This window comes from Danio rerio, chromosome 7, assembly GCF_052040795.2.
Source record: "Danio rerio strain M-AB ecotype USA chromosome 7, GRCz13ab, whole genome shotgun sequence".
NCBI classification, from domain to species: domain Eukaryota; kingdom Metazoa; phylum Chordata; class Actinopteri; order Cypriniformes; family Danionidae; genus Danio; species Danio rerio.
In genome coordinates this window covers 63,130,001-63,150,219 of record NC_141027.1, presented here as the reverse complement: position 1 = coordinate 63,150,219, position 20,219 = coordinate 63,130,001, and the positions used below count along the sequence as shown (strand labels likewise).

The following is a 20,219-nucleotide window of genomic DNA, read 5'->3' as shown; positions in this document are numbered from 1 at the left end:
ATACCTTTTTTTTTTCTTCTTGTTTTTATGAACATGATGTGGTGTAAAATAATATGTCTTATTCCCAAAAGACCCCTGATGGATGTGTACATATTTGCACATCCCAAAAAAGTTTTCTTGCTTTCCCCTGGTTGTTAGTGCTTCAGATGAGCATTCTCAGTGGGACCGATTGCAGTTTGCCTAGCATGGGAGAATACAAATTCGTCAACCAAAAATGTGTTGTGTATGTAGGTGTGTGCATGGAAAAGGTCTTTCATGGGATAAAAAATGCATGTGTCTGTGTAAGTAGGTCACATCTGTGGTAGGTGTATCCCAAGCCTCATGAGATGCTCCTCAGCATTGTGTGTTGCATGTGCTCTTTAGACACACAATAAGCGATAAATAGGATTTGGCCTTCATCTTTGCTTTCATATTGCTGCCAGCATTCCATACAGAGAAATTCCCACTGCAGCATGTACATTTAAACTCACGTGTGGGTGTATTTATGCCTTGAAATATGTAAATCTGTGCATCAATGTCTTATTTACTGCAATACAGTCTCCCCCGTCTTTTTTTTTTTTTTTTTAATCATACTCCCTCACTCATCGGACAACATGCTTTAATTTTATTTGTTTTTGAAAAACCTAACAGCCCACATGATTTTTAGACAGTTTTTTTAGGTGTTTGCCTAATTTGCATTATGAGTGAGAGTGAGCATGCCCAACTTTGTTTGTAATGAAAGTTATCAGCTGCACCACCACCTTCTGCTGGACGAAAGGCCCCTCAAACTGCCACGTCTGAGACCTATGAAAAGTGGAAATTTCCCGGTGTGTGTTGGTGGGTTCTCGTAACTTTGCCTCTGACCTGCGAGCTCCATGCAGAAAAGCAATTCACAGAACCAGAGAAATATAGTCTGGTGTAGGATTGCTGAGCACATCCTTTTCTTTCTGTTCACCTCAGCAAACAGTCGTGTAGTGTTCCTTTTCTCATTTCAAATTGATTTTGATCGGCTGCCAAAATGAGACTGTGCATAACAGAAAATCAGTGGGAAGTGTCACTTACAATGGCACTCATTTAATTGATCACCTGCTTTAAAGTTGGGTGTGTGACAGATCCACAATGAGAAACATTCAGATTACTGCAGCATCATAGCTGTTCAGCAAAGACAGTTAACAGTAGATAACAAGTCAATATTACCAGTTATAGTAAATAACTAGCCCTATAGATCTGTTTAAGCTGACACTTTGTGAAAGCCAAACCCATCAGTGTAACACTTTACTTAAAGGAAAACAGAGATGTTATGCATGCTTTTACCAACTGTCATTAAGTGTAGTTTACTCAGCAATGCCATTTTTAATACAGTAATGTTTTAGATGTCTTTGTCTTTATGACAACTTTATTATTATCATTATCAAAGCAACACAACTTGTCAAAACTTGCCATTGTACACTTGCTGGACAATTTATAAGGTACACTATACTATTACCAGATTGGACCCTCTTTTGCTATCCTTGGTGGCATAGATTCAGCAAGGTGCTGGTATTTATATTGATATTTTTTCCTCAGAAATTTTGGTCCAAATTGACGTGATAGCATCATGCAGGTGCTTTGGATTTGTCGGTTGCACATCCATGATGCAAATCTCCCGTCATCCCAAAGGTGCTCTATTGGATTGAGTCTAGTGACTGGGGAGGCCATTTAAGTACAGTGAACTCGTCATGTTCAAGAAGTCAGTCTGAAATGATTTGCGCTTTATGACATGGTGCATTATCCTGCTGGAAGTAGCCATCAGAAGATGGGTACTCTGTGGTCATAAAGGAATGAACAGGGTCAGCAGCAACACTCAGGTAGACTGTGGCGTTGACACAATGCTGGATTGGTACTGGTGGGCAAAAGTGTGCCAAGAAAATATTACCCACATCATTACACCACCACCACTACCAGCCTGTACCAGTGATACAAGGCAGGATGGATCCATGCTTTCATGTTGTTGATGCCAAATTCTTACCTTACCATCTGAATGTAGCAGCAGAAATCGAGACTCATCTGACTAGGAAATGTTTTTCCAATCTTCTATTGTCCAGTTATGGTGAGCCTGTGTGAATTGTAGCCTCAGTTTCCTGTTCTTAGCTGACAGTAGTGGCACCCGGTGTGGTCTTCTGCTGCTGCAGCCCATCCGCCTCAAGGTTCAATGTGTTTTGAGTTCAGAGATGCTTTTCTGCAAACCTCAGTTGTAACAAGTGGTTATTTAAGTTACTGTTTCCTTTCTTTCAGCTGGAACTAGTCTTCACCATTCTGATACTCAGTTTGTATAGCAGCAGATCATCTTAATCATGTCTACATGCCTAAATGTATTGTGTTGCTGCCATGTCATTGGCTGATTAGAAATTTGTGTTAATGAGCAATTGGACAGGTGTACTTAATAAAGTGGCTAGAGAGTGTAATTGACTGATAAATTTTATAACATCACATTTCTTTTTTACCTTCTTAACAGTGGTAAAACCTAGTTTTGTCATTAAAATGCCATTGATCCATGTCACTAAATTCTATTGACGCTGTTGATTTCCGTGATCAAATTGATCTGACACTTTATTGAGAAATTTTTATGACATTTTGAACTAGAAAAGGTGATCAGAAAATATACAATGATTCTATGACAACCATCTTAATGACAGATATTTGATAGTTTTGTTGCAAACTGTGATGACGAACACAAGTTCTGATGTATTTCAAACAATGTCATTGGCTATTTAAAGTTATATAACTAAGCTAATGACACTTAATAACAATTACCTTAAACATGCATAAAATCTTGCCATGTTAAGATTATAAATGATTATGAACACCCCTTCAAGTATTATCAAAATCACTCCTCAAGAAAGTGTATTTTAATGTATGATTTAATCATATAATAATGCTGTTGGAATACCTCAAACATTGTATACTGTATATGTGGTCAGGTAGGTAGCACTAGGCCTGATGGTCAATTGTAAATCTGGCCCGATCACCACTAGCACATAACCCCCCACCCCCTCTCTCTACTTACCAATCGCATACCAATCGCCTACTACTAATTGTCGGTTTTAGTTTTAAATATAACATTTTCTTTCTTTATTAAATTAAATTAAAACAAAATACTTACAAAAAAAATCTTTAAAAATCTTACAAATAGTACAGAAACGCTTGTCTTGCCAAGATACTGTACACATTTTTGTAGGTATTGCACACAACTAATTGTTGTAACTAATTGTAATTGTAACCTTGTTTTGAGCTTGTTTTGAGCAGATGGATTTCATTGTGTTCTACAGTATGTATTCAAATGTTTTCTTTTTTCAATCCAGGTGAGCCGCCCCTGGGGTTTCGTGAAGTTTTATTGAGGGAGGGTCCTGAAGGTTTTGCAAGGGCAATTAGACAGCACCAGGGTCTTCTACTGATGGACACCACCTTCAGAGATGCCCACCAATCCCTACTGGCCACGCGCGTCAGGACACATGACCTCAAAAAGATTGCTCCCTATGTGAGCCACAACTTCAGCAACCTCTTCAGCCTGGAGAACTGGGGAGGCATGTACACATTTAGTGTTTTAGCAATTTCTTAAAACACAATCATTGACAAGAAATAAGACACAGTCGTGCTACTTTTAGATAAGCAGGAATTGATCGCCTAAATGTTCATGTTCAGAGTATATTTCCTCATTTTCCTCATCTTTCCCAAAAATGTTTAGATGATCCTCAGCTTTGGCTTACTGAGGAAAAGTTCAGTCTACTTCAGGCTGACTTTAACTTAAAGTAGTTCTCTTTCAGAATTACAATTTGTCATTTTTTACTCACCCTCCACTTTTTTTAAGTCTGTATGAGTTTCTTTCTGCTGTTGAATAAAAAAAAAAAAAAAAAAGTCATTTTGAAAAATGTTGGTATCTGAACAGTTAATGATCACCACTGACTTCATAGTAGGATAAAAATATAGAATTCAGTAGTGACTATTCATCCTTTAATTGAACTACAGTTTTTAATATCTGTCTTTGTCTCCCTAGGGGCTACATTTGATGTAGCAATGCGTTTTCTGTCAGAGTGTCCATGGAAGAGACTTCAGGAGCTTAGAGCTCTGATTCCTAATGTCCCGTTTCAGATGCTGCTACGTGGAGCTAATGCTGTAGGATACACAAACTACCCTGATAATGCCGTGTTCAAGTAAGTGCACAAATTGTGCTATAGGGATTTTCAAGTTCATATTAGTGCAGCAGTAATCATAGTTATTGTGCTATTTACATTATTTTTATGTTAGTTTGGTTATTAAGCTAATATGTAATTCTGTTTTTGCTGCAATCTGCATGTAGACATAAACTGCATGTGTTTTCAAAAAAAAAAAAAGTTAAACTAATGCTAAGTTGCTAAAAGTTCATTATTGTTAATTTATTTTTGTGATATTTTTATTATTGGTATTATATCTGTTTGCTATTTTCCACTGGTAATAATATGTATAGTACTATAATACTTGTTATTAAACCTGGGCTTATAGAATTTATATGGAAAATCAGATTTTAGTGTTTTTTTACCACTCATGTATTGATTATATAATCACCTCGTCTTAAGCATTTACATGTCCCATGCAATTCACTACACCTCACAGCATGCTAAAATCCACTCGCAATTGCAACTAAATGGCAATGCTCTTGCAGCCACCCACCCACAAGCCCCTAGAATATAGTCAATTACCTCCATCTCACAATTTTTACATTCAACAATAACTTCTACAACAGCTTTTTATTGTAACTGCTGTAAAGTAATCTGACAGGTACCAAAATGTCTGATAGATTTCTTTTGAGAATGTGCATTCACACAAATGTCATTCCATACTCTTTAAAACCATAAATGTCAATTTCTGAAACAGTTAAAGTGCTGTGCTGAAAACCGGGTCTTTATTTTCTCTCTTTTCACTAGATTTTGTGAGGTTGCCAAAGAGAACGGAATGGATATATTTCGTGTTTTTGACTCCTTGAATTATATTCCCAACATGCTTTTGGGGATGGAGGCTGCAGGGGCAGCGGGAGGTGTAGTGGAAGCAGCCATTTCTTACACAGGAGATGTGTCTGACCCCATGAGACAGAAATATTCACTGGACTACTATCTGAAGCTGGCCGATGAGCTAGTTAAAGCTGGAACACACATACTATCTATTAAGGTAATCAAAGTTATACATTCTAAAAAATGCTGAATTGATTTAATCAGTTTTGGGTCAAAAATGGACAAACCATGAGCATCGGTGTGGCACAGTGGGTACCACTTTGTTGTTTGCATGTTTATGTGGGTTTCCAACGGGTGCTCCGGTTTCCTCCACAAGTCCAAAGACATGCTAAGGTGAATTAGGTAAGCTAAATTGTCTGTACTGTTATGAGTGTGGGAAACACCTGTATCCCATTGATGGGTTTTCCGCTAGAAGGGTATCCGCTGCATAAAAAAATATGCTGGATAAGTTGGCAGTTCATTCCGCTGTGGTAACTCCAGATTAATAAATGGACTAAGCTGAAAAGAAAATAACTGAATGAAGGAAAATGGACAAACCCTATTGGTGGATTTAAATTTTATTTTTAAAAAAATACCAATGTTGGCATTATTTCGGTCTCGAAAGAGCTCAACATTACTGTGCATAGAAACACTCATTGACACTGTATTGTCCCGATAATCATATGTTTAGCACTCATAAAAGCACAGGTGAAAGACTTGTCATTATAGCCACTATTTTATGTGTCAGGACTTTTGGCTGCATAATTTCAGCTGCATTTGGCTGTTGCTCAAGGGTGTAATGACTGAAGACATTGACAGTACTATTCATTCTTGCTCTCATATTACTGTTTCAGCTGCTGTAATAATACAGTGATCGTCATAATGGAATTTTCTTTTCTGTGGGGTTTGCTTAACTGGCTAAAAGCTGTTCTGCTTTTTTATCTTTTCAGGATATGGCTGGCCTTCTGAAGCCCCAAGCCAGCCGTTTACTAATTGAAGCATTGAGAGATCGTTTCCCTGACATTCCCATTCATGTGCACACTCACGATACAGCAGGGGCTGGAGTAGCAGCTATGTTAGCCTGTGCACAAGCAGGAGCTGATATAGTAGACGTAGCTGTGGACTCAATGGCTGGCATGACTTCTCAACCGAGCATGGGTGCCATCGTAGCCTGCACCAAAGGAACCAAACTTGATACTGGTGAGTCGACAAGAAACATTAGCTATATCTAAAGATCATTCAAAAGTTCACAGTTAGCTGATGATTGATTATAAAGCTTGTCTGACATGCTGTCCCGAGAGAGAGCCCTAACCTCATAAGAACCTCGTGCCCGGGGCTCCCCACTGTTTGTAAGGCAAGAGGGGAGTTTGAGCTGAGGTAGATCTTGAGAATTTCCCTGCTGTAGTAGCTAATGAACAGATAGTGATTGCTCTTAAAAGATAACTACTTACTAGGAGCATGTAACCTAAGTTGTATGTTTTTGGATGGTGGGAGGCAACCCACATGAGCTCGGGGAGAATGTGTAAACTTGACTGGCAATGACTAGAACCGGTTACTGTAAGGCAACAGTGCTAACCGCTGAGCCACCATGCCACCCATCATGGAAAGGAGGAGGAGTAGGGGTGGTGGGGGGATTCTTCAAAACAAAGATGGCTGTTATATGGAACTTAGGGTGTTTATGTTAGCTTAGCAATCGTCTGATTGAAACATCATAAATTGAATAATGCGGGGCCGGCTGCAAGCAATCATAAGCATGTGATATTCTTGAATTTAGCTTATAAATAAACTTCACTTAGAAAAGCCTGCATTATCAGTAGTGTGTGTCTCTCTGTGTGTGTGTGTGTGTGTGTGTGTGTGTGTGTGTGTGTGTGTGTGTGTGTGTGTGTGTGTGTGTGTGTGTGTGTGTGTGTGTGTGTGTGTGTGTGTGCGCGCGTATGTGTGTATTACAATGCTAAATTAAACAGAGCTTCATAATAGGCATAGGCTAGTGGCCAGAGCTTGACATATCACATAGCAGTGCTTTAGGGGACCTCATTTCTTGCTCGAGGTCATTTCCCAATTCAGGTCCAATCTGTCCTCTTGTTTCTTGTCTCTCCTTCTGTTAAGTAATGTCAGAATTGGCCAAATGTATAACTTAAAGATAGAAAAAGTATTTATGAGTTTTAGAAGTAAATTTGTGAAAAAAAGAAAGAAATTCATAATTTATATTAGGCAAAAAAGGTTTAAGTTTAACTACTTACACAACACCTCAGCAGTTTTATTAGACAACATTATTTAAGAGGAAAAATATACTATTCTAAGTTGTGCCATACACTTGTGCTTTGATAGAGTGGGTTTCTTGCCTCGGTCAGTACATGTGCATTAAAATTGAGCAGACTGGCCATCGGTAATGTTTCCTAAGTTACAGTCAGCCAATTGATTAATGATGTCTAATTAGTCAAATCGCAAGGCTCATTAATCAAGGGACTCAGCAGGCTGTCATCATGTATCAATACATTTGTGCTTTTATACAGTTGTTTGCATGTGATCTGTACTGTCCGTGTGAGTGTGATAATTGCAGTGCTCTGAGAAGCGTGTTAAACAAAAGACCTGCTAAAGCAGAGAGGGGTATTTGTGAACACACACTAGACAAAGACTAATGACAGAGAAGAGAATCATTTTGCCCTTCCCTTTCTCCCATTTTGTGTTTAACCGCACTTACACATTTATTTCCCTTTCTTCCACTTCATTACCGTCAAAGTTAAATCATACCTCTGCTTTCTAGCCTTTACTTCTTCTGTCTCCCCAATATGGTTCCTCTGAGGCAGAATGGTTAGATAATGGCTGCTGTGCTTCAGTTTCTAATTCTCCAGAGGCTAATCTTATGTTCTTGTACAATTTCTCATGTAGCCACATCATACTGTACATAACAATCTGTCAATGTCACACTGTAAACACTGTGATACCAAATTTAACCTTATGGGAGAGCTAAAAATAGGTCAAGTGAAACAAGAACATAATATGGAAAATGGAAGAAAATCTATTTTTTTATGTTTCATGTTTCAATATTTAACACAGACTCATTGAAAACCTAAAATATTTGCCTCAATATACATTTGCTTGCATTTTCTGGGTAAAATAATTGCTACTGGTCAGTATGACATTTTTCATTACAGTGTGAAACATGACAGGTTGTAGACTCATAAATTATTGTTTTTGCAGTTATTAAAAGAAAACACACAAAAAAAACACTCAAACACAACTGTAATCCAAAATCAAATGTCTTTGTCTTACACATGTATGTCTTTATGAATGGCTTTTCTGGAGAGGTCCGTTTGCTTGGAAGCTCGCCATGCACGGTGTTGTACTTGTCCTATTTCTGGCAAAGGACGATTCCAAACACAAGGTAAAAAGAGCCATGTGAAATAGTTCATATTCAACGTTGGCTGAGCTGGGTCTTCTCAGAGCAGTCTTTTAATAGGCCCATCTGTCTGCCACAGTGAGTTCTCCCTCCCCAGGCGAACCTATGTTTTCCCTACAACCTAACAATCTTAATCATACATAGTGCTCCCCTGGGCAGAGCTGCCTCTATTTGTGTATTATCACAGGGTCTCCCCATTTGGGTAGATAGTGGCCTTCACAGTGTCCTTTCCCTTTGAAATGCTTCCCCAACTCAAGTGGCATAAAAATCCCTAGCCAAATCTTAGCTTGGTTAAATCTGATCACGACTCCCCCTAAATTCCAAATAATCTCATATTCTGGTAATTAAGGGCCTGGGGATTTTGGAAGGCTGTGCCTTTTGTGATGCTATTTACTTGGCAAACACCTCATCGAACATGTAACAGATTAAGCTGTTGTGACATTTTACATACTCTTCCGCATAATGTTTTCCAACATAACGTGGAGTTCCTAATCTAAGGAAAATTTCTTGGTTATTGTTGTAACTTTTATTCCCTGAAGAAGAGAATGTAGACGTTATTTCTTGTTGCCACAGTGACTAAATCACTTGCTGAATACTCCTCAGCGTTAAAGTCTGGCTCTTTTTGGCTCCTCAGCGTTAAAGTCTGGTTTGCTCTTCTTTAGAAAGTGAGGAGCTATACTTCCCAATTCATAGGCATTCAATGGACCATTTTCATACTCTTCAGTGTGATGTATCATCTGGTAATTCTCCAAAATGTCAATCCTACATAGCATCTAACATAACACCTTCAGGGAACAAGAGTTACAACAATAACCGAGATGTTTTTAAAAATTGACACATCAGGCTCTGGTGGTTTTGGCAACACAAGCTGCAAGCAAACATCGTCTGAGCAACATATTTCATAGTTCACAAGCACGTAGACCTGAGCATGTATTCCTAATGAACCTGGTTTGAAACTAGTCTTGCTTATTGGTAATAACCATCAAAATCATTGTTTACTCTGGATCCTATCTGTCAAATTGGAATATGTAAATAAGGGATACACTCACCACTCTCCTCAACCCCATTCCCCTTCACCTCATTTAGATGTTTTGTTTGATTACATTAAATAACTGGTGTCACTTTAAAAAGGCATAGAACTAACATTATAATGAAAGCATTTAATTGCTTTCCTAACCTTTTATGCTCATTTAGGATAAAATTTGTTTTGTTTGAAAGCAAACCCATCAAGATAGACATCTTTAGATTATTAGATTAAATGTATTATTATTATTATTATTATTATTATTATTATTATTATTATTATTATTATTATTATTATTATTTATGTGTATATTCAAACACACATAAAAAAAACCCAGACTTTCACTTTGCTTCAAATCACTTGTACAGAATTTGTTTGGAAAACAGCATCTATTTGTCACTAAGGAGCGCGTCAGCTGACTGTCACGCACAGCTTGACTGTTTTGAGGATTGCATAGGAGGGGCAACGGCACCTGTAATGGAAAGGAAGGGAATCCCTCCGTTTTTCATTTTCATGCCTAAACAAAGCATAATCAAAAAAAAAAGATTCCCTTTTAAGCGCAAGGGTCATACCCTGGTGGTTCAACAATATGGGTTGCTTATTTGGAGGATCGGACATTTAATGTTTATTGCCACTCTTTATAGAAAGATTGAAAATATGTATGAAAATCATCCTATAAAATACCTTTACGGCATGATAGCAGAAAAAAAAAAATTAAATACGGAATGTCGGGAAAAACACAAGAGTTGACAGGTATGTTCTGGATTTTATAGCGTTGCTATGCAGTTGCTAAGGTGTCTTCTGTGGTTTAGACTGTTGTTAGAATGGTGTGGTGGTTGTTTCTAACAGGCTAGCATGAAAAGACCCCTCTACTAAGTCTTTATAAGACTATACTATTGTTGTCCTTAGATGAGTGTGGTTCATTTTCATTGTGAGAGTATGGGATTTTTTTGTGCTTCTGCTGGGTGAAAATTGGAAGGCTTGTCATTTATAAAAGTAAAAGCTACATGTGGCTACACAATCTGAGGTTTTATTCATATCATTTCTCAAATTCAGTTGCATTCTGACCTTTAACACAGGCTACTTTGCTCAAATCCTTAACCATAAGTGTTCACATGCATAAAAAAGATTGCTAGATTGATTTTTTTTCTCTCTCTCTGACAGTGTTAAAGCAATTATATCCTAGTTAAAGCATGTTCAAACTATATAAACAAACACACACGTATACATGCACACAAATTAAAATAACTGATTTGGATATAAACTGTTGCTAATTAAAGTACACTATATACATGCACTATACTATATGTTCAATTTTTTTCTACCACCTGCATTTAGAAAAGTTTTTTTTTTTTTTTTTCATCGATGTATTTATTGAGGGTAATTGGTCATGTAGACTTTCATGAAGATTCCTCTCTCTCTCTCTCTCTCTCTCTCTCTCTCTTTCTCTCTCTCTCTCTCTCATTGTATTTTTCTCTAGTCTCTAGTGTATTGCACTGGTTAATTAAGTTGCCAGTGTAGTAGGCTAGCTTTAGCTCACTGTTTCTATGCAAACTGTGTGAGCCATTCGTTATTAATGCTCTCACATGTTTTACTGCACAGTAGTCAGAGCATCAGAGTTTTTGTTGTTTTGTTTTATATTTTTGTCTCTATTTTTTATACTTTTGTTTTATATTTTTGTCTCTTCTAAATCATTGGGAAGTCATTGGGCACTGGACAGGATCCAGTGCCCAATGCCTTCCCAATAATTTTGTGCTCAATGTTTCTCTCTCACTCCTGTTCCATTTATTTTCCCTTTTTTTAGTTCCTAGCACAATTCACTTCTTATATTTTGTTTTCTCACATATTTCTCTCCCTTTAGGTTTTCATCTGCTTCTTTTAATCTTTCTCCTGATTTCCTGTTTTGGTGCATGTGTTTTCGCCTACACTCATCTGTTCCTATATGTTTGTTTTCATTCTGTATCTGTAAGTTCCTTTTCTTTGTTTTTCCATTCAGTCTTCAAGCTCACCACTTGAACTAACACCTATCTCTCATATGCCATCTGTCACGTTTTCTTTTCGTCTTTTTTATTCTTAGTAGATATTTTGAATTCATTTTCACAACCAAAAATTTTATTGCTGTGTGTTTGCTTTATGTGTAAGCCATGTATGTTTGCTTTTTAATGCTCTTTATGTTGTGTTTGAGCTTTTCTCTCTTTTTCATCACACACAAACATACACACACACACACACACACACACACACACACACTCATACTCACACTCTTTCTTCAGTCTTTTTTGAAAAGCACTGTCTGCACTGACGCTACACAAAAAAAAATACAGCAAAATATGAACAAACTGTTCCGACCTTTGAGCCCAATGCAAAATGCAGCATTTTCTTAGCATTGTTTACTTTTGAACATTTCAGTTTTATCCCTTGAATTAGTCAGAGAACAGAATGTTTAGAATTATGTGTCACAGAATTATTATTGTCTGTGTCTCTGCTGGAAAAGCATCTCAAACCACCGTAAGATGGTTTGTCATTCTTAGTTAGCTTAGTTTGCATACTTTGTATTTCATAATTGCTACCTTTTCATTGTTATAATTGCAAGATTATAATGTCTCCCATTTATGACTTCATTTCTCACAGTGTGATTTTGTATCTCGCAGTGTCACTTTAGGTTTTATAACCTAACATTATTTCAAAATTAGCTTTGGATTACTTTATACTCCCAGCATGATTCAGGTGGGTGTTAAATTAGATGGTCTCCCAGCTGAAAAGTGCATACAACACCTAAAACCATTAAACAGACTAGATTAACAATTAGTGGATGGTTCCACTATGGCAACCCCTGATACAGATCAGAATAAGCTAAACAAAAATGACTGAGTGATGTAGTGAGTAATTGGGACCAAATAACAAAACTTGCCAGTACTCACCTTAGACCAGAAACCACATTAGACGTTTCTTAGTTAAAGTCCCAGTTTAGCCAAGATACCTTACTATGTGTAGTCTGCATGTGCTCCCTGTGTTGGTATAGGTTGCTCAAGGTGGCGCCAGTTTCCCCCACGGTTCAAAGACATGGACCCTTTGCTAAGCCCCGCCCTCCTTATTTACTGTTGCTACGCCTGTCAAGCTTTTGTGCCTGGCACGGCTTTTTCAATGTGTGTGAGCGGGTGTCAGATATTGCCAGGGATATAATGTCATTTTTGGCGAACAGTTGAGATATCAGAGAAAGCCAGACAAAAAGGGCTGCAGTATGCATTACAGGGGTATATTCACGACATAATAGCCAACCGATTGGAGAATAATTCAATAAAATTGAAGCTAGCTTAGCCTAGCTGCCTCATATGCTAACCATTCACCAGCTTAGTTCATGCTCAGCAGGAGAGGTGAAATTTAAAAATAATCTAATAATAACTATTTAAACCGCGATTTCTCTATTTTTAGCTAAAAAGGCCTGATAAATTATTGTTGTGCAATGAAATATAGCGTTACTAACCATTGAGGAAACAAGCATGACAGTGCTTTTACATAGTTCGTTCACAGAAAGAACAGCCAGAAAGGGGAAACTGATGGATTTGTGCCGAATATTAGCATCATTGACCCATAACAATGTACAGTAAGTTACCTATTACTCTAAGTATGTTTGTGTGCTCTTTATAAATTAAGTGAAGTTTTTCAAACTAATTTCGAGAGGAGCACGTGACATAATTGACTGCAGCTGGCATCCCATCTAAACTTATTAGTTAACCAATCAGATCTATCGAAACTCACTATAAGTTGCCTAGCTAGATTTACTCCCTTATCTTTGTTTTCCGAAGAAACCCCCCATCCACCTCTTTCTCCTCCTTTCCTCCTTTACAAAAGGGGAGCTCTCGAGAACCACCTGATCTTGTACTCCCCTCACATGCTCTATGAACCTGGCGGGAGCCCTGGGCTCAACTATCTCCGAGCTCAGGGTTCTCTCCCGGGACAGCATGCCAAACCTGCTAACAGTTGTCAAGCAATATATAAGTGTGAACTCTTGAATGAAAAACAATTAATACAGTGATCAATTAATAAAGTTTGGGATCATATTTCAGTTTTGTTCTGTTGATTTGTAATTTCAAATATTCGCAGCTTGAAATAAGATGGAAATATGAAGTTCAGTAAAGTTAGCAACAGATTCGCAGATTCGCATTTGCCACATCAATAACTCATGTCATTATGATTTATTCGCTATTAGTATGACTTACGTTAACGTTACTCTGGCGGAGCATTACTCACAATATCGAGCAAAAAAAAAAGGAATAAGACAGCTGTGAAACATAACCAGCTTTGTGTTTTGTAGGAAACACAGTTTAAATCTGTTTAGGGTAAGGTGTGTGAGTTATTGCAGTTTGTCTATCACTGAATGTGTCAGGAATATCAAATCAAAACCAACTTAACTTCGCTCCTTTAGCGCCCCTCACATAGCTTGATCCACGCTGGCATTTCTCCTCTTGGGTTTTAGGTTTTGAAAAGGGAAATAATTCCACCATCTGATCCAAACTTTAAGGATACCGCGTATCAGATTTGCACAATCCATATGCACGTGCTCGGAAGCTTGACAGAACCCCTGTGCGTAGCTACAGTTGCTAAGGCATGATTGGTGGGTGGCGGTTTTTGGGTGTGGCTTAGCGAAGGGTCAATTACATTTATTCATTTACCAGATGCTTTTGTCCAAAGTAGCTTATGTATATACAACAAAAGAATGCATTAAGTGACCCAACATAAAAGTGCAATGCACACAACAAGTGCTTCTTATACAAAGGTACTGATGTCACTTAAAGAAATAATTTAAATTTTAAGTTTGAAGAATATGAAGTTTTTAAGTGCTTGTGGTCAAGATGAGTTTTCTATTGCTGTTTGAGATATAGACCCAAATTCAGTTCTGTCCCTTTCACATACCCCTACCCCTCGGTTTATGCATTCATGTGAAATGGTAAGGGTGTACCAATTCCCTTTTTCTTAAAGGGCTTTAATAGTTTTTTTTCTTTTTTTTCTACAAACAAGCATCACATTACACCTCACATAAGAAAAAGTTGGGGCAGTATGGAAAATGCAAGTAAAATAAAATGTAAAATTTTAATTATTAATTTCAAACAATACAACATATATATAGCAAAAGTTGCTATATATATATATATATATATATATATATATATATATATATATATATATATATATATATATATATATATATATATATATATATATATATATGTAAATATATGTATGTATGTATATATATATATATATATATATATATATATATATATATATATATATATATATATATATATATATATATATATATATATATATATATATATATATATATATATATATATATATATATATGTATATGTATTTTATTATATAGTATTGCATTTTCCATAATATATATTTATATATATATATATATATATATATATATATATATATATATATATATATATATATATATATATATATATATATATATATATATATATATATGTCACAAAAGTGAGTACACCCCTCCTACTTCTGCAAATATTTATTTATAACTTTTTATAGGACAATACTGCAGAAATGACTCTTTGACGCAATGAAAAGTAGGAGGGACGCGTTGTCCAGATGCCTTCGCCGCTGAGAGAGGGGGTGAGTGTTCGGGAGTTAACCCGAGTGGGGGAGAAACCCTTTCGTCTGCCCAGAGTGCCGGGGCGGCCTGAGGCTGGCGAGGAAAGGATCTGCCTGCTGCCGTCTCCCAGCATGGGGAGGAGCAGGGGACGCGGGGCTCACCACCGGAGGGGAAAGTGCCCCCGGCCTGTGATGGGAGATGGGGGTATGTGGCGAGGGGGCATGGCCGAGAGCCATGGGTCTGTCCAGAACTCACTCACTCATGCAGCCAGTCTAGTGGGGCGCAGGTGCCTGGTTCAGTGTGCACTAGGTGGTGTTAATACATCAGTGCTCTGGGAAACAGGGTCACAAGTGTCAATAGTGAGCTCAGAGAGGAAGGAGAGACACTTACCTGATGCAGTGGTAAGACCAGTTGAACAGCTATTTCAGGAGGGTGAACTTAGTCTGACAGCAGACCCATGGTCCTTCCTAGACATGAGAGGGTGAATGTCAATTGTAGAAGAGGGAACAAGACAGGTGACTTAAGGGCACAAGTAATGTTAGAACCCAATCCAGAAATGCCCTGGCCCACAGGGATAAGGATCAACAAACAGGTCATTCAGGGGCCTCTGGAGGATGGTGACAGTCTCAAAGTGATAGTTGAAAACACCACAGATGAGGATGTGGATGCTATACACCATATGGAAGTAAAATCACTGCCCTCGGCTGAATCCCTATCGCCACAGACACTAAATGACAAAGATGCATTTCCGGAGGGTGAGTGGGACTCTCCTGTAGATCTCAGCCACTTATCAGGAGACCAACAAGAACGTGTCAGACAGCTGCTAAGAGAAAATGCTGGGGTGTTTGCCAAAGATGAATGGGACACTGGATGTGTACAAGACGTAAAGATGGACATTCATTTGAAAGATGATATCCCAGTCCGGAAAACATACAACACTATCCCACGACCTCTGTATCAAGAGGTAAAGACTCATATACAGACTTTGCTTAGTCAGGGTTGGGTCCAAAAATCCACATCTTCCTATTCCTCGCCAGTGGTGTGCGTACGCAAGAAGGACGGTAGCTTACTTCTATGTATGGACTACAGGCTGTTGAATGAGAAGACACACCCTGACCGACACCCTATTCCACGAATACAAGAGATTCTAGAAAACCTAGGGGGGAACTCCTGGTTCACAGTACTGGACCAGGGAAAAGCCTATCATCAAGGCTTCATGAGTGAAGAAAGCAGAGCATACACAGCCTTCATCACCCCCTGGGGGTTGTACGATTGAGTGCGGATACCCTTCGGGCTCAGCAATGCACCGGCAGCCTTCCAGAGGTACATGGAAGGATGTTTGGGAGAGTTGAGAGATGATATCTGCATCCCTTACCTTGATGATGTGCTCGTTTTCAGCAAGGACTTTGACCAACATTTGGAAAACTTGAGGAGAGTTCTGGAGAGACAATAACAATGTGTTACCAAGCTCAGACCAACAAAGTGTGACTTTTTCAAGCGTTAGGTATGCTATGTTGGTCATGTCATCTCTGAACAGGGGTACAGCATGAACCCAAAGGAAATTGAGGCTGTGCAGGCATTGAAAAGGGAAAGACCCAGCACTGTAAGAGAGGTGAGAAAACTCATGGGGTTCCTGGGATATTATCGTTCATACATTGCAGACTTTGCAAGAATAGCTAAGCCTTTATATGAACTATTGAAAAAAAGTGATGTGGAAAAAAAGAAAATAGCCGGAAAGAGAGGCAGATTTCCCTCGCAAGCACCTCCATCACAACCAGTAGAGTGGACAGGGATACATCAAGAAGCGCTGGAGAAACTCATTGCTGTGCTGTCGAGCCCACCTATCATGGCTTACCCAGACTTTGAGAATCCATTTGTCCTTCATGTGGATGGAAGGATTAGGAGCAGTGCTCTACCAACGGCAAGAAGGCAAGCTTAGAGTAGTGGGTTACGGGTCTCGGACACTGACCCCCACTGAAAGGAATTATAAGCTGCACTCTAGAAAGCTGGAATTCCTGGGTCCAAAGTGGGCAATTACAGAGCGTTTACGGGATTACCTGTTTCATGCACCACAGTTCACCATTTACAGTGATAACAACCCACTGACGTATGTCATGAAAACGGCTAAACTGAATGCGACAGGTCTGCGGTGGGTATCAGAGTTGGCTGACTATCGGTTTACCCTAAAATACCGACCTAAAACAGCAAACCGGGATGCTGATTTCCTTTCACGGAGACCAATGCCTATTGAAGCTACAATCAGAGATTGTACCCAAGTTTGTGAGCCCGAAGTTCTGGGATCAGTCAGTGAAGCCCTGAAAGTACAACATCGGGGAGAACTGGACTGGATATCTGCAATTTCGTGCAACATAGATGTCTTACCGTCAGATCCAAAGGGCGTAGCTTTGAATGGACAACAACTAATACCGCAGGATATCAGAAGTGCCCAGAAGAGTGACCCAGTTGTCAGCCGGGTACTCAAACTAAAACAGAAACAACTCTACCTGAAACACAGAGATAAACTAAAGGAACCAGAAGGGGTGAGACGACTGCTGAAAGAGTGGCAAAAAAAAATTATTCTAAATTATGACGAGTATTTGGCAATAACGAAATTAAGATAAAGGCTGTGCAAGACTTGTTTCACCACTTCTCTTCACAATTTGGCATTAAGGCGACGGTGAAGCTGAATATTAAAAGAATAATACCAACATTAGCCTATACTCTGTCTACATTATGATTATATGGTTTAATTAATATTCATTTAAAATTTAAAAACCCTTTACTCACCAGGATTAGGCTACGTGTTTTTGGGGAGGAACATTAATTAATCCACTGGCTTTAGCGCAGGCTTTAGCGCAGCCTGTGCTCAGAATGGTGCGTGCATCAGCACTGAACACCCTGATCTGGCTAATTTTGCAAGTTTTGGGTAGGATTGTTTGTTCATCTTTTACCAGCCAGGAACATCCATTTAATTTTCCATGACAGCAATTTTACTGTAGCGAGTGGCCTCGTCTTTTTACCTGTCAGCTTGCGGTTTTGCGCTCTACCGTAATACGCAGTGTATGAGCGACCACCGAAATACCTTGGCGGCTAGAATAACCGTTCCTTCTGACTCTGAGCTAGTGACTGGCTTGACCGCCATCAAAATTTGTTTTTTACTTCTCCGTTGTTATTTTTAGATCCTGCGGTATACCATAATACCGTAATACCGCCCAAGCCTACCTGCTATCTGTGGATACCCGAGACAGTGTAACACTTATGAGTTACATGAAAACAGGGAAAGAAAAATTACTAATTGTGCTCAATTTTGACATTTTCACTTAAGGTTGTACTCACTTTTGTTGCCAGGGGTTCAGCTATTATTGGCTGTATTTGTAGTTATTTTGAGTGGACAATAAATTTACACTGCTATAAACACTTTACACTGACTACTATTAATTGTGTCAAAGAGTCATATATAATTTATTTATTTATTTATTTGTTTATTTATTTATTTATTTATTTATCATTATTATTATTTTTTTTTTTAAACATTTGAAAAAAGTTGAAACAGTAAAACATTTACCACTTTGAGCTTCACAATGTGCAACCATTCTCTACTGGAGTCAGGTTGAGACTGCAGACAGTCCAGTCAAGTGCTAGTATCCTTTTTCTCCACATCTAGGACTTTGTAATGTGTGCAGAATGTGATTTTACATTGTCTTGTTGAAATATGCATGGGTGTCCCTGGAAATGAAGGCAGCAAATTGTGCTCAAAAATCTCTATGTACTGTACAGCATTAATGGTGCCATCAAAGAAGTGCAAGTTACATTTGCCAAGGGCAGTGACAACCCCTTACCATGACAGACCCTGGCTTTTGGACTTGCATGAACCTCCTTGGTCCAGAGCACACAGCGTCCATTTCTCCAAAAAAAAAAAAAAGTGAAATACTGATTCATCTGACCACAGTAAATGTTTCCACTGTGTGATAGTCAATCTCAGATGCCTGCAAGCCCAGAGAAGTCAAGGGCGCTTTTGGACACTGTTAACAAAGGGCTTTCTTTTTGGCACAGTACAGTTTTAACTGACATTTGTGGATGCAACTACATATTATAGTACTTGACAGGTTTTCCAAACCTGTCCTGAGCCCATATAGTCCTGAGCCCAAATAGGGATATTGCTTATATATGAATGATGATACTTGATGCAGTGCCATCAAGAGTTTTAAACTGACAGAAGGTGTCTGCTTCCTGAACTGTGCTAAAAAAAAACGTTTACAGTTGATTTTGATATTCTAGGAATAATCAATTGTGAACTGAATTAACTGAGTGTAGTGGATGTGAGGGGCTATAATACACTAGGAGCTCCCTCAAAAACTGGGAAGCTTAGCCGTTCAGAGCTTTGTAGGTAGTCAATAAAAAAAGTTAATTTATACAAAATTTAATAGGGAGCCAATGCAATGATGAAAGAACTAGAGTAATATGATCATATTTCTATGTTCTAAAAAGCACTCTAGTTGCTTCACTTTGAACTATCAAATCAAATCACTTTTATTGTCACATCATTTGCAGCATGTGTGCTATGATGAGTGAAAAGCTTAGGTGCTGGCTCCAGACGGTACAAAATACAGACAGTGCAAAATACAGACAGTGCAAGTACAGCTACAGTGCAAAATACAGACAGTACAAAATACAACAGCATACTCCCAAAAAAAGAGGACAATGTAAAATTGACAGTAATATGTGCAATGAACAGGTGTACACATAGTTGTAGGCAGTATTGTTTCAAGTATGGATTGGTTACAGGCCAGTGCATGCTACATATTGATGGTGTGCAGTGAGGGGTATAAAAGAATCTGTGTGTGGTGTGTTAAGTGTTCATCAGCCTGATAGTCTGAGGGAAGAAACTTTCCTTCAGCCGGCTAGTGCGTGACCGGATGCTGCGGAACCGTCTGCCTGAGGGTAGCAGAGAGATGGGGGCCTTTGCGATTGCTGCTGCTGCCATTTCCATACCAGGTGGTGATACAGCCGGTCAGGATGCTCTCCACAGTGCAGGTGTAGAACGAGCGGAGGATGTGGGGGTTCATTCCAAACCTCCTAGCAGAAGTTTGTTAGTTAGGGCAACCACCTAGTAACGCATTACAATAATCTTATCAAGAGGTCATAAAAGCATGAATAAGCTTTTCCGCATCAGACATTGATAGC

General features: G+C 38.6%; 1 protein-coding gene across 3 annotated transcripts in view; it reads left to right on the top strand.

Annotated features, from left to right (window-relative positions):
• The window catches only part of pcxb (pyruvate carboxylase b), a 359,237-nt gene that overhangs the window by 281,864 nt on the left and 57,154 nt on the right, over positions 1 to 20,219 (top strand). For all 3 annotated transcript variants that reach the window (NM_131550.2, XM_087259874.1, XM_087259875.1), the window contains 4 exon segments: positions 3,321 to 3,542; positions 4,013 to 4,169; positions 4,920 to 5,160; positions 5,933 to 6,182. In NM_131550.2, coding sequence (NP_571625.2) covers positions 3,321 to 3,542; positions 4,013 to 4,169; positions 4,920 to 5,160; positions 5,933 to 6,182 — 870 coding nt within the window.